This window comes from Acinonyx jubatus, chromosome A1 (genome assembly GCF_027475565.1).
Source record: "Acinonyx jubatus isolate Ajub_Pintada_27869175 chromosome A1, VMU_Ajub_asm_v1.0, whole genome shotgun sequence".
In the NCBI taxonomy this organism is placed as follows: domain Eukaryota; kingdom Metazoa; phylum Chordata; class Mammalia; order Carnivora; family Felidae; genus Acinonyx; species Acinonyx jubatus.
In genome coordinates this window covers 13,749,893-13,777,783 of record NC_069380.1, presented here as the reverse complement: position 1 = coordinate 13,777,783, position 27,891 = coordinate 13,749,893, and the positions used below count along the sequence as shown (strand labels likewise).

Genomic DNA, 27,891 nt, shown 5'->3' with positions numbered 1-27,891 from the left:
ATACTGGTTTTATTTACAAAAATGTCTGTAAATAATCTTAAAGCATCTACTAAAAACCTGCTAGGACTAGAAAGTGAATTTAAGGAAGGTCTCAAGATATAAGGTCATTATACAAAAAATAAAATACCAATTGTATTTCTGTATGCTAGCAAAAATCAATATGGATATTTATGGATAAATTTAACAAAAGCTTTTTAAGACGTGTGCTAAAAACTATAAAACACTGAAAAATCAAAGAAAACTAAAGTAAGAGTTATAATGTGTTTATGAATTGAAAGACTCAATATCTTCTCTCCAATTATTCTACAGATTTAACACAACACAATCTAAATCACAGTAAGCACTTTATAAAATTTGACAAGTTTATTCACACGCATGTAAATGCTATCTGGAGTAGTCAAAATTATTTTAAAATGAATAACAAAGTTGGAGTACTTATATACAACCTGATTTCAAGAACTACTTACTATAAAGCTATGAAAATAAAAGACAGAAAATCTGGTTTGGGCATAAAAGCTGAAACAGAGGACAAAGGAACCAAACACAGAGTTCAGAAACAGATTTACACAAACATGGCCAGAGAGTTTTCAAGAAAGGTGCCAAGAAAATTCGAAGTTAAAGGACTATTTAACAAACGGTTATGAAGAAATTCAATAATCATATGCAAAACAAACAAAACTTTAACTTCCAACCTTCCTCATAGCATATTTTTAAATGTTTATTTATTTATTTTGAAAGAGAAGGCACAAGTTGGGGGGGGAGCAGAGAAAGAGGAGAAACCCTCATATCATATTTTAAAAATTCACACAAAAAAGGATCCTAGACCTAAATATAAGAGCTAAAACAAAAGAACTCTCAGTAGAAAGCATAAAAAAAAAAAAAATGTTGTGACTTTGGTGTATACTGATTTCTTAGATTACAAAAGCATATGCCATAAAAGAAAGAAAAGTTTAATTGAACTTCATCAAAATTAAAATCTGTTTAAGAAGTACTGGTAAGAAAATAAAAAGAAAAGCCACAGATTGGAAACAATATTTGACAAATACACATCTGAAAAATTAACTTATACCTGAAATACATAACAAACTCTTAAGATAATAAAACAACCAATTTTTTTAACCAGAGATTTGAACACAAATATGACACAAGAAGATGTAAAAACAGCCAATAAACACATGAAAAAGTGCTCAATATCATCAAACATTAGGGCATACAAAATTAAGCCTCCAATGAGGTACCATTACATAATCATTTAAATGCCTCAAATTAAAAAGATGGACAATGTCCAGGGTGCAGATCAACTCAGATTCTCATACACTGTTGATGAGAATGCAAAACTTTCCACTATGGAAAACAATCTGCCTGAAAGCAATCTCATGAAATGAAACACGCACTTAGCATAAAACCCAACAATTTCACTCGTATGTTTATTTAAGAGATGAGAAAACATGCCTACAGATCTATGTTCAAATGTTCATAGCAGTTTTATTTACAAGAGTCAAAAACTAAAAACTCAAATGCCCATAAACTAGTGAATGGATAAACTGTAGTATATCCATAAAAGGTAACACAAACCAGAATAAAAAGAACAGAATAAACTTCTGGGAAGCTACAACACAGGCAACCTCAAAACCATTATGATAAGTGAAAGAAGCAGGACAGAAAAGATTACATACTGAATGATTTTATTTATATGAAATTCCAGAAAAGGCAAAATCATACAAGGAATTGTGGGAAGTGATGGAATTGTTCAAAATCATGAGTGTGGTGGTGATTATGCAACTTTACAACTCATCAAACCGTACTTTGAAATAAGTGAATTTTATTGGATGTAAATTATACTTTAACAGAGATGAATTAAAAATAAATAAAAATAAACATACATATTTAAAACTTACCGCAGCACTACAACCAGGGAAATTGAAAAAAGTATCAGGACCATGTCTTTGTGGCATCTGATTAAGAACTGATAACAATTTTACTGCATGTCTTGGCTGAGGAAACAAGAAAAGAAATGTCACTGCGCAAATTTAGCAAAATTACCTAATATATCATGTTAGACACTGGACTGTTTTCTAACTAGAGAGAAATTAATTTTAAATCATCTACTAAACTCTTTAAAGGGAACAGTTTCCACTACAAGTTCCAGTTTATAGCTCTCTAGAGACAAATTGTTGAACATTAAGTATTAATGCACTGATATTGAATACTTTTCCCTCTGACCACAGCTTACCCAGATTCCACTTTCTCCTCGAAGCATGCTGAACAAAAGCTTCAACTCCTTGACAGTGATGCTGTAGCTGGCAAGAACCCCCAACATATCAACTAGAAGATCTTTAAAGGAAAATAAAGTTATTCTGAACTCTAGTCGTGAGCTGCCATCTGTCAAGGTAATATACTTTTTGAAAGAGCAAAAGTTAGCAACTGTCATTTCTACATGTATATTCATCTAATTGTCCTCCAGAACTGCCATTCTAATTAAGAATTTTTAAGTTACCAGATAACTACAAACATGGTATTTGAATTTTAGGATTTTTTCCATCAGCGTCACCATTAAATTAAGTTTCCTTAGCAAATATATAAAATAGATTTTATAAATTCCCAGAATATACACACACATATACATTGACACACACACACACATCGGCTGTATGCAGGAAAAGGTAGAAAAAATATACAAAGGTGCAATGATTTAACATTGTAAATTGATTATTTTCAAATAAAAAAGTGATAGTTGACCATATTTTCTTTTAGAATTATCTATGCTTAATAAAATATATTCTGGAAATATTCCTTGTCCCATTAACAATTGTGAGCACTTACTCCTTGCCTGGCATTATTCCAAGTGGTTTACAATTATTAAGTGCACAAATCCTCACAACAAGCCTATGAGGTAAGTACTAGTATTAGCCCCTTCCTAAAATGAGGAATGTGAGGCATAAATACCCTAATCACATTGCCCAAGAACACACTCTACTAAGTGGTAGGGTCAGGATTAAAACCTAGGCAGTATGGCTCCAGGGCCCTCTCTGTTACCTACCAGTCTCTAAAAGTATAACTTAAATGCATTACTAGGGATATCCACTCTGTTCATGTGTTTACGTGCATATGAGAGATACACCAGCTCACCAGATAACAGAAAAATTATACATTTAATTTTCTGGCCTTGATTTCTTTCTCATCTCTAGACATTGTGAGTAGTTCCACTATCAATCGCTCTTTAGAAGAAATTACACATCTAAATAACTATACTTCATTTTCTCAATTTCTAAAGCACTTCCTAAGGATCAAAGATACTATACAAGTTATTACAATTAATACACATACACATTCTAAATAATTCATCATCAATTAATTTAAAAAGTGAGTTAGGATAAACTTAAATAGTTACTGACATATAATATATATTATCCAATATCACAATACCTGGAATTTGAGACTTTAAAAAAATTTATTATGTATGTATTTCAAAATAGGAATTTAAGGTGGTTATTTTCATCAATAAATAATTGGCTAATCTTACTCAATGCCACAATAAGTAAGCAATCTTTATGATAAACTTGTGACTACTGATATGCCAACTTTTGAGAAATCTTTTAATACAATGTTTCATTACTCAATAAAAAAGTTTATGGTTACTGCATATTAGCCAGATGATCTCTTTCTAAGCAAAAATTCTAGATAGAAATCAAGCATTTATTAAAACCCCAGTTAATATGAAGCAGTTTTAAGCAATTAGCTGCAATGGCAAATTCATAGATTCCTTAAACATTTACCTATAAATACTTTTCTAAAAAATTAAAATCTTTCTCCCAAACTTTATCTCACCTCATATGTATGTCACAAAAAGTGATCTATTAAATTTTTACTTAATGACATAATTATTAATATTTATTATTTATTATACATATAATCAAGCAGGTCAGTTTAATTTTGTTATTGCAGGTCTTCTTTTCTGGACAGATTTTTTAAAGACAAACAAGTGCTAAGACTATGAAATTCTCTTTTCAGTATAGATGTTTAAAAACCTTCTGTCATACCTGTACATTAGTAAATGAAAAATGCCTCTTTGAACTTAACATGCTATAAATATTCAGAGTGAGAACTCAGTAATATTTTGTTGGTTATTAGCGCTTCTTTACTATGTTGTCTAAATTTTAATTTCTCTACTGAAAAGTAAGGTACAGGTAATTTTCTGATGTTTATTCAATGATTAAAATAACAAAAAGTGAAAGCTTTGTGTTACCAGAATTGCTACCATTGAGAAGCAAAGACAAGAGAATTAAGGAGCTTTTATAATAGAAAAATGACCATATGAACTTCTGCATATGATAGTACTAGTCAAGATTACTATCATCTTGTATCTCAAAGCTCATGAATTGTGCACGAGCAAACTACTATGTATATAATTGTGGCTCATTTTCTAAAGTGCACTTTATAAAGTGGTAGCCACTTTATTTCAAAAACAAACAAAACTTCAGGGATTTAAACCCAGATATGAAGACCCAAAAATTGTATGATGTTCTACACATGTGTATATATAAGCTTATGCAAATAAATCCCTATTAAAGAATGCCAGAATTTACAGAACGGTTTAAAGATGGTATGTATCATCATTAAAAAGATGTTCTAAATTTGAATTTCATTTTTCATCAAGTTAACCATCAGTAACCAATACAGAGAATGTTAAATCACTCTAAATAGAGATGGATGCCACCTTGAAAGCAATTAGAAATGATTGTAATATACTCTAAGAAAAAAAAAATTTAATATTGTCTAAATTTAAAAAGCATTCATGTTTAACTTATCCTTCACTCCATTATTTCTTATTTACTGTTTTGTTCTACTAGTATTAAAATTAATTGTGCATAAATCAAAATATTATACAGGATTTTCTGGTGTCTGAGCTACTTTTAAGGATCAGATATGATATTGTGAGGAGTCATACCAGCACTTTTAAGATTATGAAAACCCTTTTACATCAGAAGAAACTTATGCTAAAGATTCATGGCTTAAAAAAAAACAATTATTTCAAGCTCTGAACTTATTTTTGGAGAATAATGTGGCTCTGTGACCATATTTCAAAACATTTCTACTGAAGTGCATCTAACAACAAAGGAGAATGAACTTGGAGGGAGGTAAAGGATTGGCAATGAAAATTCATAGATTTCAAAGTTATTTGAAATAATGCATAACAATTCCATGCAATTTTTATGTTCTAGTCTATATCTTTTTAATACAAAATTTCTCTTAAAAAAATTGGACACTTCCTAAAAATTCAACATGCTTATCCCAAGGCTATTAGTACCCCCTATTATAGTTCCACATAGGTCAAACTGAAGAGCACAGAGCTCGAAAAAGTTGAAGTGCTCATTACGCAGAATTGTAGTACATGCTGTAAATTTTCAGTTATGTAAAGGTTTAACTAAGTACTATGTAAAAAGGTACTGTTTATTTTTCTGATAGATTTCATAGTATTTATTCCACACTATTGAGATTCTAAAACCTAGAAAAGCAAAATTAGTAATTATGTTTGTCTAATACAAAAGAAAGTATCTTCCATTCTTCAAGTTTTCCCTTAATATACAAGGCAAACTTTCCATACATTTCTATTTATCTATTTTAAATCAAGTTAGCTTCAACAAATCTAATTACCAGTAGAATATAAAGAGAAGTACGTGAATCTTTATAAACATTTGAAGTATATTTTCCTGTCAGATAACCCCATACCTGCTATCATGTCATCTACAGCACTCATTTTCAGCAATACTTGTTCAATTAGCCCAACTTCTGTGCTAGTCTGTAAATTCCGAACACTTTTTCGTAAAATGGCTGTAAACATGCTCCATATTTCTGCTTGACATGTTACATCACAGTGCTCCAAAAGCTCTGTCATGCATGTTATACTCTCAGCATCCTGGATAATAAAGTTCATCTCCAAGTCAAATTCTCCACCAACCAGCTGAAAATGAACAAAAAGAAACAATAACTAATGATAACATGAGAGATCATTTACAACAATAAATTAAAAACAATAGAAGAATTCAACTAGCAGGAGAGCATAGCTACTCTAAAAAATTTCAAGTCTTCTAGTCTAAAACTAATTTTGATAAAAATGTGAAAGCCATAGATAAAGGTGCTGTAAGAATTAAAACTAGCAAAATCTGTTTTTTTTTTTAAATGGAAAAAGGCAATTTCAAATCCAGCAGAGCAAAATAGTGGATGACTACTGGGTAGGATTCATGACAAATTCCTATGAAAAAGAGAAAGAGTTTGGCCCCTGGGCTCCTGGGTGGCTCAGTCAGTTAAGCATTTGACTCTTGATTTCGGCTCAGGTCACAATCTCAAGGTCATGAGATCCAGCAGCCCCCCTCCCTGCACCTGCCCCCCACCAAATCCTCACACCCAGTACAGGGCTATGTGCTGGGCATGGAGCCTGCCTAAGATTCTCTCTCCTCCTCTTCCTCTGCCCCTCCTTGCTAGTGCTTGCAAGTTCTCGTTCTCTCTCTCTCTCTCTCTCTCTCTCTCAAAAAAATAAAATAAAATAAAATAAAATAAAATAAAATAAAATAAAATAAAAAATAAAAGCCTGGCACTTAAAAGTGATAATCATTAGAAAATGAAGAATTCACTAGGGATAAATTTTAATACCTGAAATTTCTTTTGTGACAGTACTAGACTGACAAATAGATGTTAACAGAAGAGAAACAAAAGGGCCTAATCTTCATGTATAGAAGCTAAAGAAATATGAAACTGATACCAGCAAACTTATAGTTAATGTGAAAATGATAGAATCTATGTTAAAAAATACTTAAAAGAGGGGTGCCTGGGTGGCTCAGTCCGTTAAGTGTCCAACTTCCACTCAAGTCACGATCTCATGGTTTTTGAGTCCGAGCCCACGTAGGGCTCTGTGTTGACAACTCAGTGCCTGGAGCCTGCTTAAGATTCTGTGTCTCCCTCTCTCTCTGCCCCTCCCCCACTCTCTCTTGCACATGCACACTCTCCCTCTCTCTCAAAAATAAACATTAAAAAAATTTTTTTAATGCTTGAAAGATATATACCTAGTATTTTATAATACTGTATTTGTAAAAATGTGAATTGATACACAAAGATGATTTAATTGCAATGTATTTGACTTGTGACATTATGTCAAAAATGAGTCAAAAGTACTACTGTCCCCCCTCAAATGCTACTTTAAGTACAGTGATGGATAAATACACATATAATAAAGTATATGATGATACTCTTATTCTCCCTTAATCAATTCACATATGATGTATTAATTACATTGTTGTAAGTACCATTTTTAAAGAAAAAACATTGATAAAATGGGTATCTTTCTGGTCTAAAGAATGGAAAATTTAGAAACAGCCATATACAAAATGCCTGACAAATCTGAAGTCATTCATTCATTAACAAATATCTTATTTACTAAAGACTAGAAATTACCATTCTAGGAACTAGGGATATATCTGTAGACAAGAAAAAGCCCATGCATTAACAGTGTTAAGTTCCAGAAATAAAGATGTATATATGTACATATGCATGCATATTACATCTTATCTCCCCAAAAGTTGAAATTGGTTTATAAGTTACATAGAGCATAAGAAGACATAAAATGTAAGTAGTTAAGTAAAAGAAGCAAAGGAAAAATAAGTTTAGGGGCAGGTAAGTACCAGAAATTAGAATCAAGAAGTAGAATGTTTTATCAAAGAAAAATATTCATTATAAGGGTGGATGATCACAGGCTATGAAATAAGATTAATAATAATAATAATAATAATAATACCACTGCCAGGTAACCTTACATACATTATTTAGTATTATTCATTCTAAGGGCTTTACATATGTTAAATAATTTAATTCTCCCAACAACGTACGAGAAAAAAGCTATTATTATCTTCATTTTACAGATAAAGAAAAATAGGCAAAGAAAATTTAATTTGGAAAAGGTCACAGAACTAGTAAATACAGAATCCAGAATCAAAACCCTGGGATTTGAGGGGCTCCTGGGTGGCTCAGTTGGTTGAGCGACTGACTTCAGCTCAGGTCATGATCTCGCAGTTTATGAGTTCGAGCCCCACGGCGGGTTCTGTGCTGACAGCTCAGAGCCTGGAGCCTGCTTCGAATTCTGTGTCTCCCCCTGTCTCTACCCCTCCCCTGCTCACGCTCTGTGTCTCTCTATCTCTCAATAATAAATAAACATTAAAAAAAAATTTAAAAAAAAAACAACCCTGGGATTTGATCCCAGGATCAGAATAAGTCTGTCTTCATACAAGTCCATATAAGCAATAAAATCTCATTTAATAATATTTTTAAAGTCTTTTGAAATTTAAGAATTTAAAAACAAAATTCCCAAATTTTAAAATAATACATTATGTGTGTATTTTTCTCTGTAACAGCTCTAAAACTCAACTTTATGAGAAACTAGCCCTTATCCTAATTTCTGATTTTTTTTTTTTAAACAAACCTAGATATTCTCTCAGGTTAAAGGCTGGTTTTATTTCTGTGTATGAAACAACTTCAACTCCTCCTATTTGCCTTATTAACAAAAATAGCTACAAGAATAGTTAAGAGATTGTCTCCGAATTCAGACTTCCTGGATTCAGATTTTAGCTGTATTACTCACTTGCTGTGTGACCTTAATGACTCTACTTCTCTAGGTCTCAGTTACTTCATCTAAATATGGGAATGAAAGTTCCTTATCTAATAATGTTGTTGTTATGAGGATTAAATAACATAACTGGGTTTAAACCCTTAGGAACAAAGTCAGGCATATAGCCAGCATTCAGCTAAGGTGAGATATGACCAGTTCTCTTATAACCCCAGCTTTGAGCTTACAACAACAACAACAAAAAAAAAAAAGTAGCCATCTGATCACGTATGTCTGAAGTACCATGAAACAGCTAGCTTAACGCCTTGTTTCCAGCAAATGTCAAACTGCTGTGGATTATATACTCTCTTAGATATTAATTGTAGATCTGTGAAAAACAACTCAAACATCTTTTCACCATACCATGGTCTTATCAAAGAACTGTTTGCTTTTTCACTATTATATGCCCAATTGACCTGGGTCACTACTATGAACCTTGTAGACCAGTGGCTAGTAACACAGAAGAAGTAATCTAAAAGAGAACCATATAGAGAAAAATAAACCACAGGTTTGAAAATCAATGATGTGAACACTTACTGACTACACTAACAGAAGTAGATACCAAGGTATAAGTCTACTGAGCCTCTAAATAATCTGTGTGAGAATTAGGATACATTAAAATGGGAGAACACTAAAGAATTTTTTAGACTAATCTCCTAAATGAATTGTAAGGGCTTCAGTTGAGTCTGGCATAACGAACAACCATTATGTAATGTGTAAATAACAGAGATGGGCTCAGTGGGAAGAAAAAAAATAGTCTGCTTTTAAAGGAATTAACAATTAATATGTGTAATTCTAACAATCAGGCTCTGTTATGTGAAGCTTACGGTTCCATCTTTCAGTTAAAAAACAATGCTCCTTTCTATATATCATTTAATTACAAAAGAGTACAGTCTGGCTCTCCGATTTCTTTGCCAGCAGCCGTAAAAAAATTTATTGTAGATTTTGTAAAGTGGTCGTATATTTTCAGCTGGTCTTTGTAACCTTTATTATAATTTTTAATACTTTAATGTGAATAAGGCTAAGTGCTTACAAAACTATCATTCTAAAATTAGAGAAATATTTATCCCCCACTTAAAAATGAGTGGTTCAATATTTACCAAACTAAAAAATGTAAGAGAAAGTAGAAACAATTGGCCTTTATAACTTAAACCATTCTTTAACAATCCTATGAGGAAAGGCATAATCGTCCTCATAGAAATGAAAATAAATGAGATTAAGCAGCATGAACAAGGTCACATATAAGCAATCCAGGATTCTAATCTATTGAATAATGAACCTAAATACCTTCCTATGAAGTCAGAAGTACAAACCTAAAAAATAGAAATGGGATGTATTATGGTAGTTTTACAAAGAAATCAGTGTTTTATGAACTCTGTGTGGGAGAAAAGGAAAGAGAAAATAATTTCTATGGGTAAGCAATAAAACATCCAGAGGTAGTAAATTTTTAATTTGGTTTTTTTTTTTTTCATTTTAAAAAGCAACCAATTTACTTAAGGCTATTTTGGCAAGAAAGTGGAAGACTCAATTTTAAGGCTCAATTACAGGAAAATTAGCAATAAACACTAAAAAAAAATCATAGGAAAACCATTTAAAAATCAAACAAAATGACATAAGAAGGCTAAAAAAGCTAAATCAAAAGAACCAAAATCACTGTTACCATAGTATAAACAAGATATATAAATCAATTAAGTTTCCTGTAAATCTGAACATGTCAATGTAATACCCTATTTGAAGGTAACAGTCTTCTTTTCTTCCAGGCCTTCTCCTTAAAATTCTAAAAGGTATTACCACTGCAAGAAAAGTGGCCCACAATGGTTCTTCCTACTCAAGAATTGGTCATAAGTGAATTTATATAAAATAAGTATCATAGCTGAGCTTTTTAAATGAAATAACTTATTTATATAAAGTAAATAAAATTTATTATATAAAAATTTGGAATATAAAATGCTGACTTGGAAAATATTATCTTCTGAAAGTACTAAAGTTACTAGCAATTTAATATCTTTTATCTTTTTAATATAAAGCTTTTAAATATCTTCATTTTGAAATCTTAGATTATTTGAATCATATGTGATAATTATTTTTCATTAAGTAGATCAGACTGGACAATTATAAACCATTTAAATTTCTTTGCAACTTATTCTTCTGGATAAATTCTAAACTAGGACACACTACCTATAAAGCCACAATTTAACACCCCAGCTTCAGCGTCCTCTACTTTCCATTTCCTAGCTAATGTCACAGGAACAATTTCTGCATTGCAGATCTCTCATTGCATCTAAAACTTCATAGATGTTACTCCCTATACGTGACACAGAGTTCTCTCCCAACTTTTATATTTGTTAACTTCCATTAAACCTGCAACCACTAACTCCAGAAAGCCTTCCCGTTACCTACAAAAATGGCCTTTCTCTGAATTCCCAATATACCCACGCACACCATAGCAATCACTGCATGATACAGCTGTTTACAAATTTTTTTCTATTCCCCACATTACAATAAGCTTTGTTAAGAGTAAGGACCGTTTTTATCTAAGTATCCACTATACCTATGCCTTTAGCCCATGAAAATTATTCAGTGTTTCACATGGAATGGGGAAGATGGCAAGATGGGAGGGCAGGAGGAAGGGAAAGAGGGTCTAGTTGTAAGCCAGACCTTCTACTGTGTTTCCCCTTTCTCCTTCAGTAATGAACTGCTCTTATTGCCATATAACTTTTTTAATGCTGGGGGGCGGGGGGAGATTACAAAGCCAGAGATGTTTTCTCATTCCTGTTTATACCCTAAGGTCGCCTAACTTTTTCTTCTATTACTACTTGGAAAATATGTAATCTTTAACGAATAAAATTCAGAAGATTTGTACTCTTGACTTAGTAAGGTACTAGGTACAGTACACACAATTTTAAGTTGTTAAAATCTGGCTTAATTCTATATCCACTTCCAGTTTCTAACTATTTTCAAGTGAAATCAGTATACAATATCTTCCCTTGAAAAAGATCACATCACCAAAAACTGGCAGAATGGGCAACTCCGGGGCAATGTTCTCCCTAAAAAACTAATGAGCTGGCAGAAACTATCAAAATCAACTTCTGAAAAATTCTGGAATCAAGACACAAATGTACAGCAACCAGAGGAAGACTTTGTGAAGAAGCAGCCACTGTTTTGTGATAAAAGGAATGTCCCATCTGCAATCCCCCACATCCCAGAGGGCAACAGTCATCAGGACAGCATCCATCCTGCACAAGTGTGAGGGTTTCTAGTTCCAGAGGAAGTGGCAGGAATCTTATACTCAAGGTTGTAGGTGTCAACCTATCTGGCAGCTTCCCAAAGGACAGGTGCAAAGAACTGTCTTTGTTTCACCAAACTTAGAATATCCCCAGGGCTAGGACACTTACACTAAAAGCATTTAAAGCCACAGGTATTAGCTGCAGCAGTCTGAGCTGCAGACAGTACTTGGGACAGCAATAGACAGACCAGAAGCCTGGGAAGGAAGACGTGGGGAAAGAAGGTACGTGTGGGTATACGGTCTTCGAAAGGCTCTCCTGTACACTACTGCTTGCATGCCCAGGGCAGGTTGCACATCAAAAAAGCCTACAAAGATCCTAACCTTTCACTTGTAGCTGGCCTTTAGGCTCTACACTAGTAGGAAGGAAAAGCTGGCGGAGAGCTGTAAACAGCCCGACTAAGCACCACAGGAGTGTCTCAAAAGAGCAAATCTGCAAAGATGGGAAGAGTATTTTTTTGTTTCTTCTTTTTTTCTTTCCTTGGCTCCAGGCATTTAAAGTAATTCTGTCAAAACATCAGCTGACCACCAAACAAACAGAACTTCAATGGCTACACACGACAGAGAGGACAGACTTAGAAACGTACTTTAGAAAATCACTAAGCAAACAACCCACAACAGCAACAACCAACACAGGGGAAAGAAGAATCTGATGTCCAGAGTTACCACATGACAATATTCAAAATGTCCAGTCTCCTACAAAAAGTTATGAGACATGCAAAGAAACAAGAAATATGGCCCATCTAAGGAGAAAAAAATTAATGTTCAAATTTTGATACATTTGTCTTGATGATCTCCTTCCTCTACTCTGTCCTCCTGCTTACATATTGTTTTCTTTCTCTTTCTACACAGATGTCCTTTCCTATAAGTCAATCAAATTACTTTTAGAAGCAGATACAATCCAAATTTTAAAGCTCTTGAATTATTAACCTCTAAAGAAGGCATCTTTGAGATAAACTTGTACCTATAATTTTACAAAGAAATAAAAAAAGGAAATATAAAATAAAAATTAAGAACCACCATTTCATGAACACTTATGTACTGAGTAATTTATGTATATACAGTCCCAGTGAATTCTCATAATTTTGTGAGGCAGTATCTCAAACAAGAAAATGAAGATTAATCTATATAACCAGCCCAAGGTCCCAAAGCTAGTGTCAACATCAGAATTTTTCTTACTTTGTCAGTATTATATAGAAGTAAGTATATCAATACTAAAGAGACCACCCCCAAGACATACATACGTAACTCCCTCAGTCATGTCATCTTCAAGATCTGCTGTGTGCATAGTAAACGACTTGTAGATAAATTTTTAGTACATAACAGGAAAATACTTTATAATTTGGACATGAACGTAATAAAAGTAAATGATCCTAAACCCAGATGACACACTAAGGCAAGAAAAACACAAAACTGCTTGCTTCCTATTTCTTTCACAATAGTCATCTCTACAATTAATTTGTATTGGTAATCTTTCTATGGCATAGAAATAACTATACCCAAGAGCATAACAAATGGTGCTACAAATACAGTCCATAAAAACTCTAGGGAATGGAGGAGAAAGCAATGTGAGTGCTTCCTTTAAAATATATTTAAAACAACATGCAGTTCATCAAAAGCAGTATAATCACTTTTATAATTACTGTGTAAGACTATAACAAACAGATGATAAGTATACCTGACTGCTAGCAGCCAACTAATGAGTAAAATACAGTAAAAATTAAAAGTCTTAACTGCCAAACCACCATATATTTTTAAATTGTAACTCCAAGCCTAACACTGAAAACCCTAATCCATCTCATAAATAAAGGCAAAACAAAAATTTTTGCAAATACTAGTTGAGAGAATTCATCGCCGGCTGACTTACACTGCGTGAATTGTTAAAATCAGTTCTTCCAGCAGAAGGAAAATGATACCAGATGGAAATTTGAAATGACATAAAAAATTCAGGAATGCTAGAATCGTTAAGTCTGTTGTTAAACACAAAAGACTTTTTTTCTCATTTTGAAAACTTTAAAAGATACTCATAAAAATACCAACAATGTATTAAGGGATTTACAAATATAAGGAAAAAAAAAAAAAACAGTGACTCGAAGAGCACAAGGGACAGCAGAGGAAGAAATGGTATACTTTAGAAGGTTCTTACTATGTACCTGAAGTGGTATATTATTTGAAGGTAGAGAATGATAATAATGTATACTGTAAACTCTAGGAAAACACTAAATATAAAAAAGAAGCAATTTCAAAGACCTTAACAGACACCTCACTGAAGAAGATATACAGATGACAACAAAGCATTAGGATGTTCCACAAATCGTATGTCATCATGGAAACGCAAATTAAACAACAAGATGTCACTACACACCTACTAGAATGGCCAATATCTAGTACACACTAACAATACCAAATGCTGCAAGGATGTTGAGCAACAGGAACTCTCATTCATTGCTCATGGAAATGCAAAATGGTACAGCCACTTTGGAAGAAAGTTTGGTGGTTTCTAACAAAAGTAAACATACTTTTACCACATGGTCCAGCAACTGCTCTCCTTGGTATTCACTCAAAGGAGTTGACAACTTAGGTTCACATAAAAGTCTGGACATGGATGTTTATAGTACCTTCATTAATAATTGCCAAAACCAGGAAGTAACCAAGATGTCCTTCAGTTGGTGAACAGATAAACTGGTACAACCAGACAAGGGAATATTATTCAGCACTAAAAAGAAATGAGCTATCATGCTATGATAAGACATAGAGGAACCTAAATTGCACTAGATAAACCAATCTGAAAAGACCACATATTGTATGATTCTAACCATATGACATTCTGGAAAAGGCAAAACTATGAAGATAATAAAAAGATCAGTGATTGCCAGGAGTTGGTGAAAGGACAGATAAATGGGTGGAGCACAGAGGATTTTTAAGGCAGTGAAAATACTTTGTATGATATAGAATAATGGATACATATCATTATACGTTTGTCAAATCCACAGAATGTATATCACCAAGAGTGAGCCACAATGTAAACCATTAGACTGAAATGATTATATGTATCCAGATAGGTTCATCAATTGTAACAAATGTATATACTCTGATAGAAGATGTTAAGTGGGGAGACTGTGCATCTGTAGGAGCAAGGGATATATGGGAAATCTCTGTACCTTTCCCTCAATTTTGCTGTGAATCTAAAACTGCTCTAAAAGCTAAAGGCTTAATTTAAAAAGTATTATTTTAAAGAAAAAATAATAGGTATAATTCATAAATCAACAGTAAATGTAAAATGGAATAATAATATTTAATCAATCCAAAACCAGACATGAAACAGGAAAAAGAGAAACAAAAAAAGGGGTGTGATAAATATAAAATAGCAAAAACAGCAGGCTGAAATGTTGCCATATTAATAATTACATTAAACGTAAATAACATACAACCATTACTTAAAACACAGAGATTATAAGAATGTATAAAATAAGCAAAATCCAATTAAATTCTATATACAAAAAACATTGTAGAGGCCAGCAAACTTTATTGTAAAGAGCCATACAATAAAGATTTTAGACATCCAGGACCTTATGGTCTCTATCATTACTACTCAACTCTGCATTTGTAATTTGAAAGCAGTCACATATATAATACATAAATGACATGGTGTGGCTGTGTTCCAATAAAACTATATTTATACAATGAAATGACTAGCAGGTAACTGACCTCAGAACTAAAATATAAGACATATGTTAAAAGGAAAATGACAAAAAAAGATACACCGTGCAAACACAATTAAAAAGAAAATGGTGTAACAATATTAGTATCACATAAAACGGACTTTGTAAAAGAAAAATTGGAACTTTCCATCAGGAGAATGGAGTTGATTCATCAAAATGGCATAGCAGCCCAAATAAGAATGAATCTAATAAAAGAGCAAAAGAAAAACAAACAAGTCTGCAATTTTAGTTGTAAATTTTGATACTCCTCTCTCAAGCACTGGGAGAATAAATGAACAACAACAACAACAACAACAACAAAACGTAAAAATATAGAAGTCTTAAATAACATTATCAACCAGCTTGACCTAGCTGTTAGGGAGGCATATAAAACAGTCCACCCAACACTCCACCATGCCATAATGCATACTATTTTCAAGTGCTTTATCAAATATCCACCAAGATGAGATTATCCTGGGCTGTAAAAGAAATCCCAATAAAGCTTAAAATTCTTATCACAATAAAGTTAAAATAAAAATCAGTAAAATTATGGGGCACCTGGGTGGCTCATTTAGTTAAACGTCCAACTCTAGATTTTGGCTCAGGTCATGATCTCATGGTTCATGAGTTTGAGTCCCGTATTGGGCTCCCTGCAGAGCTTGTTTTGGATCCTCTGTCCATCTCTTTCTCTGCCCCTGCTCCTCTCAAAAAATCAGTAAAAATATACATCGGAAAAAAAATATGAAAGTCTCTGGCAAACTTATACTTAATAACCTGTTTACCAAAGCAGGTGTGATCAGGGAAATTAGGAAAATAATTTAACTAAATAAAGTGAAAACACAACATGTCAAAATTTATGGCATGTAGCTAAAACAGTGCTCCAGGGAAATTTATGCTATTAAATACCTATATTACTAAAGAAGATTTCAAATCAGTTACCTCTAGATTCCATACTTAGAAACTAGAAAGAGTAAATCATACATAAAGTAAGACAAATTTAAAAATGTAACTAAAACAAAAGAAAAATCAACGATACAAAAAATAGTCAAAACAATAGAGAAGAATGATGAAACCAAATGCTGGTTCTTCAACTAGCCAGATAAATCAAAAATGGGGGTGGCAGAGAGCCTTGGGAAAGAAAGTCTAGAGTGGAATACAAATTAGCATCAACACAAATAAGACTCATCACTATAAATCTCACATTCACTAAAAGGGTAATAAGTGATTCTTCTAAATAATTTTATGTCTATCAATTTGACAACTTAAATGAAAAACACAAATTATTTGAATGATAGAAATTACCAAAGGTTACTTTAAGAAAAAATCTAAATAGTCCTATGTCTGTAAGAGAAATTGAATTTGTAGTTACAAATCTTCTCAGAAACAACACCTGAGATCCAGATGATTTCACAGATGAATTCTTACTTAAAAATGAATTACTATGAACTCTACATAATCCTTCCCAGAAATTTTAAAAGAGGGAACATTTCCAACATTATTTTATGAGCCAACAATACCACGATAATAAAACCAGAAAAACTATCAGAAAAAGAAAACTATACCCAAATAATCCTCATGAACATAGACACAAAAAAACTTTAACAAAATATATAGCAAATCTAAATAAGCAACATGTTAACAACAGAAGAATCATACATCATCAATAAGAACATTTTAGGGGCGCCTGGGTGGCTCAGTTGGTTAAGTGTCTGACTTTGGCTCAGGTCATGATCTCATGGTCCGTGAGTTCAGGCCCTGTGTCAGGCTCTGGGCTGACAGCTTAGAGACTGGAGCTTGATTCAGATTCTGTCTCCCTCTCTCTCTGCCCTCCCCCTCCCACGCTCTGTTTCTCTCTTTCTCTCTCTCTCAAAAAATGAGTAGATTTAAAAAAAAAAAATTAAGTACATTTTATCCCAGGGATGTAGGAAGCTTACCAATCAAAAAATCTAACAATGTAATTCACTGTTATCAACAGACTGAAAAGACAAAAGCCATCTGATCATCCCAAAAGGTATAGAAAAATCATTTGACAAAATTCAAAACTAGTCATTATTAAAAAAAACTTTCACCAAACTAGGAATATAAAGAAACATCCTCCAACTGATATAAGCTATCTGTGAAAAACCTACAGCTAGCATCATACCTAATGCTGAATGACTGCATGCTTTTCAGGAATAAGGCAAGGCTATCCTCGTCTGCAACCAGTTCTATTCCGTATTATCCTAGGTGCCCAAGCCAATGCAAAATGCCAAGACATATAGATTATAAAGGAAAAGATAAAACTCTCTTTATTCACAAACATCATAATCATTTACATAGAAAATCATAAGAAATCTACTCAAAGCTTCTCAAATTAGGGGCACCTGGTGGCTCAATTGGTTAAGCCTCCAATTTGATTTCAGCTCAGGTCACGATCTCACTGTTCATGGGATCAAGCCCTACATGAGGCTGTATGCTGACAGTGGGAAGCCTGCTTGGGATTCTCCCTCTCTCTCTGCCCCTTCCCCATTTGTGCTGGCTGTCTCTCTCAAAATAAATAAGTAAACATTTTTAAAAAGTGGAAAAAAAGTCTCTAAAGTCTCTTAAAAATAAAAAAGCTTCTCAAGTTAATAAAGAATTTTACTAGTCTCAGGATTTAAGATCTATACAGAAAAATCATTTATATTTCTCTTTATATTAGCAAGAACAGTTAGAATATTAAAACCAAAAATAGTAAGATAGCATAAAACATGAAATACTCAAAAATTCACCTAAACATGTGTAAGGTCTGTACCCTTAAAACCATAAAACATTGCTATGACTTTTGGGTTTGCTTTTGTTTTTTTTTTTTAAATAGAGAAAAGAAAAAAAGACCTAAAATCTAAACAGTTGTAGGAATGTACCATATTCAAGGACTGGAAGATGTCAATTCCACCCATATTTTTACACAATCTAAGCCACAATCATGCTGCCTTTTGTTAGGAATTCACAGATTCTAAAATGTACACGGAAATTAAAGAAGCATGTAATAGGCAAAACAAATCCAAAACAGAAGAATAAACTTGAGAGGCCCTAAACTACCAGACTTTATAACTTACTACAAAGCCACATAAATCAAAACAATGTGGTATTGCCATTACAATAAACATACACATCAACAGAACAGAACAGAAAGTCCAATCACAGACCCACACAAATCAAAATAAAATCAGTACATCATCAACTGATTAGAGACAAATGTGTCAACATAAATAATGGGGAAAGACAGTATTTACAAAGAGTGAAATACAACTGGACGTCCATATGCCAATAACTGAACCTTGCCTCTTTACACCATTTGTAAATGAAAGAGTTAAACCTATAAAACATCTAGGAAAGAATATTTTGAGTTTGGATTTGGCAAATATTTCTTACACAAGCCACAAAAGGACATTACAAAACTGATGATCTGGACTTCCGCAAATTAACATACTGTTAAGAAAGTGAAAAGATAAACCACAGCCCAAGAAGAAATATTTGCAAATCACATCTGATTAAGGACTATTCAGAATATATAATAATATATAAAGAGCTCTCACATTTTAATAATAAAAAAGATAACCCACTTTTTTAAAACAGGCAAAAAGATCTAAACTGATGTTTCCAAAAAAAATATGAAAATGCCATATAAGCCCATGAAAAGACGCTTAACATCATTTGACATTAAGAGAATGCAAAATCAAACACCCACTAGATTCAAATAAAAACGACTGATAATACAAAACGTTGAAAAGGATATGTATGAAACAACTAGAACTCTCACGTGTCTCTTATGTGAATACAAATGATACAGCCACTTTGGAAAACAATTTGGTACGTTTTTCATAATGTTAAACATACATTTACCTATACATCCTGACATTTCTACTCTTAGATATTTACCCAAGGAAAATGAAAACCTAGGTTCACCTATTTTTACTAATACCCTACAAATGGAAACAAGCTTCTTGGAAACAAGTGGAAACAACTCCCCTGGTTAATTCTAGCTTCATCACTTCCGTAATAAAAACTCCCTGTGCAGCTACAGTGAATGAAGCAGTAGACCACATCTCCACTTCTTTTGCCCTGTATCTGTCCACTGCAGGCAGATAATCTTTTTACAACGTAAATGTCACTCCTTTAGCTTAAAGCCTTTCGATAGCTTCCCACTGCTCTTGTAACAGAATCCAAGATATTTCTAAAAGTCTGTAAAACCTGAATAAACCTTCACATCTGCCTTACAAGTTTCAGCTCACATTGCTCTCTCCTTTGCTCATTACAGACTTCCATCACTCAGATTCGAGCAGTACTTAAACAGGCCTTGTTTCCACCCCAACTGCTGGGCCTTTTGCTCACTGTTCCCTCTGGCTGCAGTGCTCTTTCATTGGCTACCCTCACTAAAGTATGTCTCCATTACTCTGTATCAAAAAACATGATTTCCAATTCACAACTCTAATTACAGTCTATATTTGATTTATGTGTATACTATGTGTCTCCCATAAAAGAAATATAAATTTCTGCAAGACAGAGTCCTACTGCTGCTCTCTCCATTATATCTCCTAGTGCCTTCCTCAGTGCCTGGTACACAGTTTGTAACTTTCATGCAAGAGGGCCAAGTTCAAGTAGCTAATGAAACAATTACCTAAAAAGTACATTTCCCAATCGGATACATTAATACTTAGATTCTAATGCAAAGTAATAAATTTTATTTTTTCAACATAAAACTTAAAAATCCCTTCAAAATAATCTTCATTATATATTTTACTTTTATGCACACACACATACAAACACAAATATACACATGTGGCCCTAACTATTTATAAGAAAACTGTATAGAAAATCACTTCAAAGTCTAATGCACAGAAGTTATATGAAAGCATAATGCATTTCATTTCTAAACTCTAAATTCTAATTATAAATAATACTTGAAATCTGAGTTTTAAGAGTTGTTTACTTTGATAAAAAATAATTACTTTAGTTATTTGCTTCAATTTAAATGTAACTGTGCAATGAATGATGAATTTTACATGGATGAATACAAGATAACCAAAGATTATATAAAAAGAAAAACACCTATGGGACAGACACCTGGGTGGCTCAGTCGGTTGAGTGACTCCTGATTGCGGTTTGGGTCATGATCTCAAGGTTGATGGGATCCAGTCCCAAATTGGGCTCTGTGCTGACAGCACAAAGCTGAACCTGCTTGGGATCATCTCTCACCCTCTCTCTCTGCCCCTCCCCCTCTCATGCTCGCTCGCTCACTCCCTCTCAAAATAAATAAACAAACTTAAAAAAAAAAGAAAAACATCTACATTCCATTCTCTTATCTCAATATCAAAATCTAGTCATAAGTATACCTGCACAATGTGGAAAGACACAATTTACACACATAAATCTGTTATACCTAGTCAAATAAGAATTATGTAAGTTCTCTAACATAGCACAGAGGATTTTTACGAGTCTTACTCTTATATATGAAAAAGTTTTAAAATGCAGAATTTAAATTCTAAAATAGTTTACAATCAGAACTGTCCTTGATCTTCATAATGTTCTTAAGGCTTATTTTTTCATGATTTTTGTTTTTTCAGGCCACATGACTTGAATTGAATAGCATTCATTATATACCATTCGATGACATTAGTTGTGTAGAGAAACAGAATTCTTTAACTCACATAAAATTTTAAAAAATACTAATATTGAAAAAGGGTGAAAAGTAGTTCTATGCACTCCTGGCTTTCGGGATTTGTTTTTAAAGGATCTTGGGATCAAATACAGAAACCAACATATCTCACAAACAGCTGGAATCATTTACAAAAACAAAACATCTACATTTTTAGAGTAAATTTTGCACGTGTATGAGATGAGTACAATAATGCATTGGTTTGTGAAAGGAAAATAAAAACATCTAAATAAAAAGGAAGTTCTACTACTACTCCTTTTTATTTTATGCTTCATTATCACTTTATTCTGTTTTACATGATTAAATTCTCTTAGAAGTCCAAAAAAAAATTTCACTACTTGCATGTGCTACTGGGTTCATTTTACAAAAATAAAGGTTCTTAATGTGGATCAATCCAAATTGTGGGTTACTGGTAGTCAACTTCTACCTAAAATACCCTTAATGTAACAGTCTTTTTAAACTGTTCAAGGTTTCACAGGCCTCACCAATCCCGATCCTTTCTTTACAATGTTTTCCCATGGAAATAATATAGAATGTATATTGTCAATGAAAAATTAAAATGAAAAGTGCAAGAACAAAAAAAATTTTTAACCAAAGATACATATATATTTTATATATCTATATATTTTAACTAAAGATATATATATTTATATATACATGTATATATAAATATATGTATGTTTATATATATACATAAACAGCAAAACCTTGATTTGTGAGCATAATTAGTTCTGGAACCCTGCTTGTAATCCAAAGCACTTATATATCAAAGCAAATTACAAGAACCATTGGCTTAGTTGCTATCATGTGACATCTGGCATCATGTACGACTCATATTGCAAGACACTGCTCGTTTATCAAGTTAAAATGTATTAAAGGGGCAGCTGGGTGGCTCAGTCAGTTAAGCATCTGACTTCGGCTCAGGTCATGATCTCGCAGTTCGTGGGTTCAAACCCAACATCCGGCTCTGTGCTGACAGCTCGGAGCCTGGAGCCTGCTTCAGATTCTGTGTCTCCCTCTCTCTCTGCCCCTCTCCCCCCTCTCACTCTCTTTCTCTCTCCAAAATAAACATTAAAAAAAAATTTGTAATGTATTAGAAATATTTGCTCATCTTGTGGAACACTGACAGAAGAAGCTACTCACAATCCAAGCTTTTACTGCATATGCACATGTGTGCATGTTATATCTATATATATCTCTCTCATATATGTGAGATATATATATGAGAGATATATATATGAGAGAGAGATATATATGAGAGAGAGATGTAGCTCTCATATATATATGAAATATATATATACGTGAAATATGGAACACACTTCTCAAAATTTCAACTTCTTGGAAAAGAACTGTCATCCATTCTGTAATACATAGTAAATTAAAAGAGGAGAGAAAAAAACTATCTCCCTACAATAAAACCCTTTCCCTAAAGAGCAAATCTAGTTTTCCCCTTTCATACAAGCTTGATACTTTCATGTTACCTTGGACTCTTCTGCTCTTTTCTCCTTTCCCACTGTCAAGCCCTACTGTTTCTTCCCTACTCGTGTACCTCAGATTCGACCCTTCGTTTTGCTAGCCTCTGCACCAAGCAGTTTCAAAATCCCTTCCTTGGAGCCTCACAGTATCATCCTACCTCGACTCACCACTGAATACCACTGCCAAACTCATCTTCCTAAAATACCACTCAGGTCATAATACTGTTTCTCGATAACCTTTTCACTAAATGAATTGTTACTTATTTATTATCTGAATATCTAAATTATCTGAATCTACTGTATGAAATCCTAAAATAGCTTCTCACAGAAGTACTGATCAGGCCCAAAGGGATGAAATGGAAAGAGGTCCCAGCTCTTATTTATTCATTTATTTTTATTTATTTAAGAGGTCCCTGCTTTATTTATGTATTTTTTTAATGTTTATTTATTTTTGAGAGAGAGAGTGAGACAGGGAGTGAGCAGAGGAGGACCAGAGGGAGGGAGACACAGGATGGGGAGCAGGCTCCAGGCTCTGAGCTGTCAGCACAGAGTCTGACACAGGGCTTGAACCACTAGTGAGAACATGACCAGAGCCTAAGTCGGATGCCCAACCAACTGAGCCACCCAGGCGCCCCAAGAGGTCCTTGCTTTTTAATCAAAGCTCTACTAAAACCTCTGGGCAGAAGTACATTAGTTTAGTACGCTAGGTACACCAGCTTATTTTTCCTCTGAGCCCCAGTTACTACATAATTATATATGAAGGGATCTTATATATAAAATCTCTAAGATCTCTAAGATCTTCTCATTCTGGGATACAAAGTCTCTACTGAGAAGACAACTGTGATGTAAGCTGAGGTATCATGCAGGCAGGACAGAATTTAGAACCTGAAGACCCAAAGTGGGTAAAATAACATTTGAAAGACTACAAGTGAGGCACTGAATAAATTGCCAAGATTACCTGGCCAGCTAAATGCAAATGAGAAGATTCATCAATTCAACTGGTTTGAGAGAAATAAAAACTAGTGACTAGAAAAATAAGCATTACCCTCTGATTACCAGAGTTCACAAAGCTGCTTGAGATGAAAAGTTTTATTGGTGTTAACAAATGGGACAAGACTGTGACTTCCCAAAAGACTGTTTACATCCCAATGAGAAGGCATTCCTACTTTAAAAGGCTTTAATTAGGAAGCAACAAAGAAAAATAAATGAAGCACTTAATAAGAAGTTGGGAAAATGTTCTAGAAATACAAGTCTGAAATAATTATGTGCAAAGAAATTATAAACGTTAAAGCAGAATCTCATGGGTTAGAAAATTTACAAGGGGCACCTGGATGGCTCAGTCAGTTAAGCGTCTGGCTCTGGATTTTGGCTCAGGTCATGATCTCCTGGTTCCTGAGATCAAGCCCTGCATCAGGTTCTGCACTGACAGCATACAGTCTGCTTGGGACTCTCTCTCTCCCTCCCTCTCTGCCCCTCGCCCGCTCACACTCACTCTCTCTCTTTCTCTCTCTCTCTCTCTCCCTCAAAATAAATAAACTTAAAAAAAAGGAAAGAAAATGTAAAAATTGTAAATTTGGTTACAAAATCCATAAAGTGATTCACAGATGAAAAATGAATAATATATACAACCTTCATTCAAAGAGAGAAAAGACTGAAAATTAAAAGCGAGATATAGCAAGTAAGTGTACTTTTCATCTCATAAAACAGATACTCAACATGTAATAATAAATTTACATAGAGAAAAGGAACTGAATCAAAATGTTTCTCAAAGTGAATCTCTAGGTTATAGGCTTATAAATCTTTTTATCTTTACATATTTTCCAATGCTGTAAATTTTCTTCAAAGAATTCTTTAAAAAATTTTTTTCAACGTTTTTTATTTATTTTTGGGACAGAGAGAGACAGAGCATGAACAGGGGAGGGGCAGAGAGAGAGGGAGACACAGAATCAGAACCGGGCTCCAGGCTCCGAGCCATCAGCCCAGAGCCTGACGCAGGGCTCAAACTCACGGACCGTGAGATCGTGACCTGGCTGAAGTCGGACGCTTAACCGACTGCGCCACCCAGGCGCCCCCAAAGAATTCTTTACTTTTATAATCATAGAAAATATAAGTTTGGGAGGGTATAATAACTCTCAGTATCAGGAGTTATACATAAACACTGGACTACAAATCGCCTAAAGGTATGACCTCCATTTGTCCTAGTGACCAATCTATGAATAGCACCTATATAGTGCTGAAATATCTGAAACTATTCTATATTTGTTAAACAAGTATTTAATATGGTTATGATGATAGCAGTATATATAAAAGAAGGTTTAAAATAATATGTACCTTTTTAAAGTTTTCAAATGTAATAGCCCTATGACTTAATTCCTGCCAATTCTTCTACAAACATAACCTATCTTGGGGTGCATCGATGGCTCAGTCGGTTGAGTATCCAGTTCTCGATTCTGGCTCAAGTCATGATCCCAGGGCCCTGGGTCCCCCCTGTGTCAGGCTCCACATTGAGCATGGAGACTGCTTAAGATTCATTCTCTCTCTCTCTTTCTCTCTCTCTCTCTCTCTCTCTCTCTCCCCCTCCCCAAAACTTCCCCCCTAGTCCCCCCCCCCCGCTCATGCTCTCCTTCTCTCTAATAAAAATAAATAACCTATCTCTTAGTCACAGAAACAAGCGCCGTTCAGCTTTCCATCTCCAGTTCCATTCCATAATATCCTAAGCAGTCCCTTCCTTATATAACTTCTTTCCATAATGTGGAAATTTATCAAGTTCTCAATCAGAAAATAAAAATGAAAAATAATTAAAGGAAGGTGACAGAGCCCAGGAAGAACTGATGAAAAAGACACTTAACAAGAAGAAAAGAAACAAGTCACTAACATAAAGTTAAATAACCATTATTTATTATTCAATAGTATGTAAAAAAAAAATTTACTGACCCACAATTAATCACTACACAAATCTTCGGAGACTGGCTAACTTGGGATCAAATCCCAACTCTGCCACTTACTAAATTCATGACTTGGCAGATAACTTCTCAGTATAACACCACCTATCTCACAGGGACACTGGATGATTAAAGAAGCTACTTTATATTAAGTACCCAAGAGTGACCAGCTTAGACTCAATAAATAATAAATGTTAAATTCCCTCAATTTTCCAGTATAAGATGGGCAGCCAAAAATAAATAAATAAATAAAGAGGAATATTAACTAGTTCAGATGGGAATAATATCCATGACTTTAAATTCATTAGCACTATGTGCTGATCAACAGATCTGAATATGTGGTTAATATTACTAAATATCAGAAAAATATTAATTTAAAAAGCAAAATTACCAAAAAGTCCTAGAAATAGAAAAAAAAAATCACAAGGTGTTGGTTTTGCTTTTTAGAAAACAGAAATACACATTAAATACACAGGCATATAAATTAGTAATTTTCTTTATAACATACATACACATATACAAAAACTTAATCATAAGGAATTAAACTCAGGTAAAACATCATCTAGCCTAAAATGAATCATTCCTAAAATGAAGATACACACCTAAACTCAACTTCTATAAATATTTCTTCAAAATTCCCAGGAATATTAAGATCAGTCTGTAGTTCATATCGGAATTCCCAATGGGTAATTAACTTGTTTTCCTTAATATACAACTTAAACTATGTACAGAAATCAGTATCAAAATAAGTTTTGATAGAAAGAAATTTAGTATTTTCAAGTCACATTTACATCAACTAATATATATTTACATATAATTCAGTTTAATATTATATCACTATTATACCAATATCAAAGAATTGATTTTACTGTTTGAAAAGTAAGTCACGGCAAATAACAGCAATAATCTATATAGTATTCAGGGTGTGGCAGTCAACCACTTATTGATATTGAAGGGGATCAGGATACGCCACCCCAAAATATGCCACTTTGGCATAAGAATTATTTTAAGCTAAAGGCAATTAAGAAGCAAAATATACAGGAAAAATATTCTGCCCTCCCATAATCTTCCTAAAAGCAGAGCATAAATTTATCTATGTGAAAGGCGTAAAAACCCACCTCTGTTGTGCTAGGATGAGAAGAGCAACCCCTATCCCTGGAGATGGAGAGTCCACCCCAAAAATGAGTCTGCAAAAACAAACTTTACCAAAATAACCCTTATCTTCCATTAGCTGTTCTCCCAAGTACTTCCTAGTCACTTGCCCACAATGCATTGTCCCTTGGATCTCAAACCCTCTTTCCTTTGTCAAGAAGGGTAATGATCTCTCTTTGAGTTTCACTTCATTTCTGTGAACCGTGATGTAAAAATACCAATAAACTGTATATTTGTTTCCTCCTGTTTAATCTCTTTTGTCTGTTCACTTCACAAACCCCACGTTGCTGAACCTTATAAAGTAATAAAAACTCTGGAACTGGATCTAAACTCTTTCAATTTATATGAGAAAGTGAAGTTATCTCAGTGTTCCTCTACCATCCTACACTTCCCTATTTACCTTCCTACAGGACTATTTTATAGCTTTTCTTCTCTGCTTAAACTTCTATGACCTCCTGCCCGATCCTTACTCTAGTGATGGCTATCTTCCCTTTGCACTAACAAGATAAAAGCAGTTAGAAAATAACTTTGTCATCTTTCATCACATTAACTCTGCAGGTATACACATATAATCTCCCTTCTCATTATTTTCTTAATTAATTATGAGAAGAAAAATTCTCATAATTGCTTCTTCTGGATGACATATCCAGACTTCTATACAAAGCCAACTGGAAGTACTGTTGAATGGCAAGTATATACCAGGTACTGACTCCATCGTTGGCCCTTCATCTTGCTCATGCTGGCTCAAGGACTTCTCTCAGGGCTACAAGTTCTGGTCTCCTTGGAGATTAATACACATACATTAGAAATGGCCTCCAAGGCCAAGATGGGGAACATCCCAGATTCCCATGAATCTGTTAGAGATATTTCCCCTTCCCGACTCACAGGTGGTGCCACAAGATCTAATTAAAAGTTAGCTGTCAGTTAGGCTCATGCAAACCCTTTAGTGCATGTGAACCCTTTGATACACTGTAATGCCTTCTAGGTGTCCCCTCACTCTATAAAATC

General features: G+C 33.7%; 1 protein-coding gene across 10 annotated transcripts in view; it reads right to left on the bottom strand.

The window, feature by feature from the left end:
- Positions 1–27,891, bottom strand: part of NBEA (neurobeachin) — a 676,718-nt gene that overhangs the window by 591,756 nt on the left and 57,071 nt on the right. For all 10 annotated transcript variants that reach the window (XM_053214308.1, XM_053214315.1, XM_053214324.1 and 7 more), the window contains exons 2-4: positions 5,731–5,962; positions 2,234–2,334; positions 1,899–1,994 (exon numbers count right to left, since the gene is read on the bottom strand). In XM_053214308.1, coding sequence (XP_053070283.1) covers positions 1,899–1,994; positions 2,234–2,334; positions 5,731–5,962 — 429 coding nt within the window. The remainder of the gene's footprint in view (positions 1–1,898; positions 1,995–2,233; positions 2,335–5,730; positions 5,963–27,891) is intronic.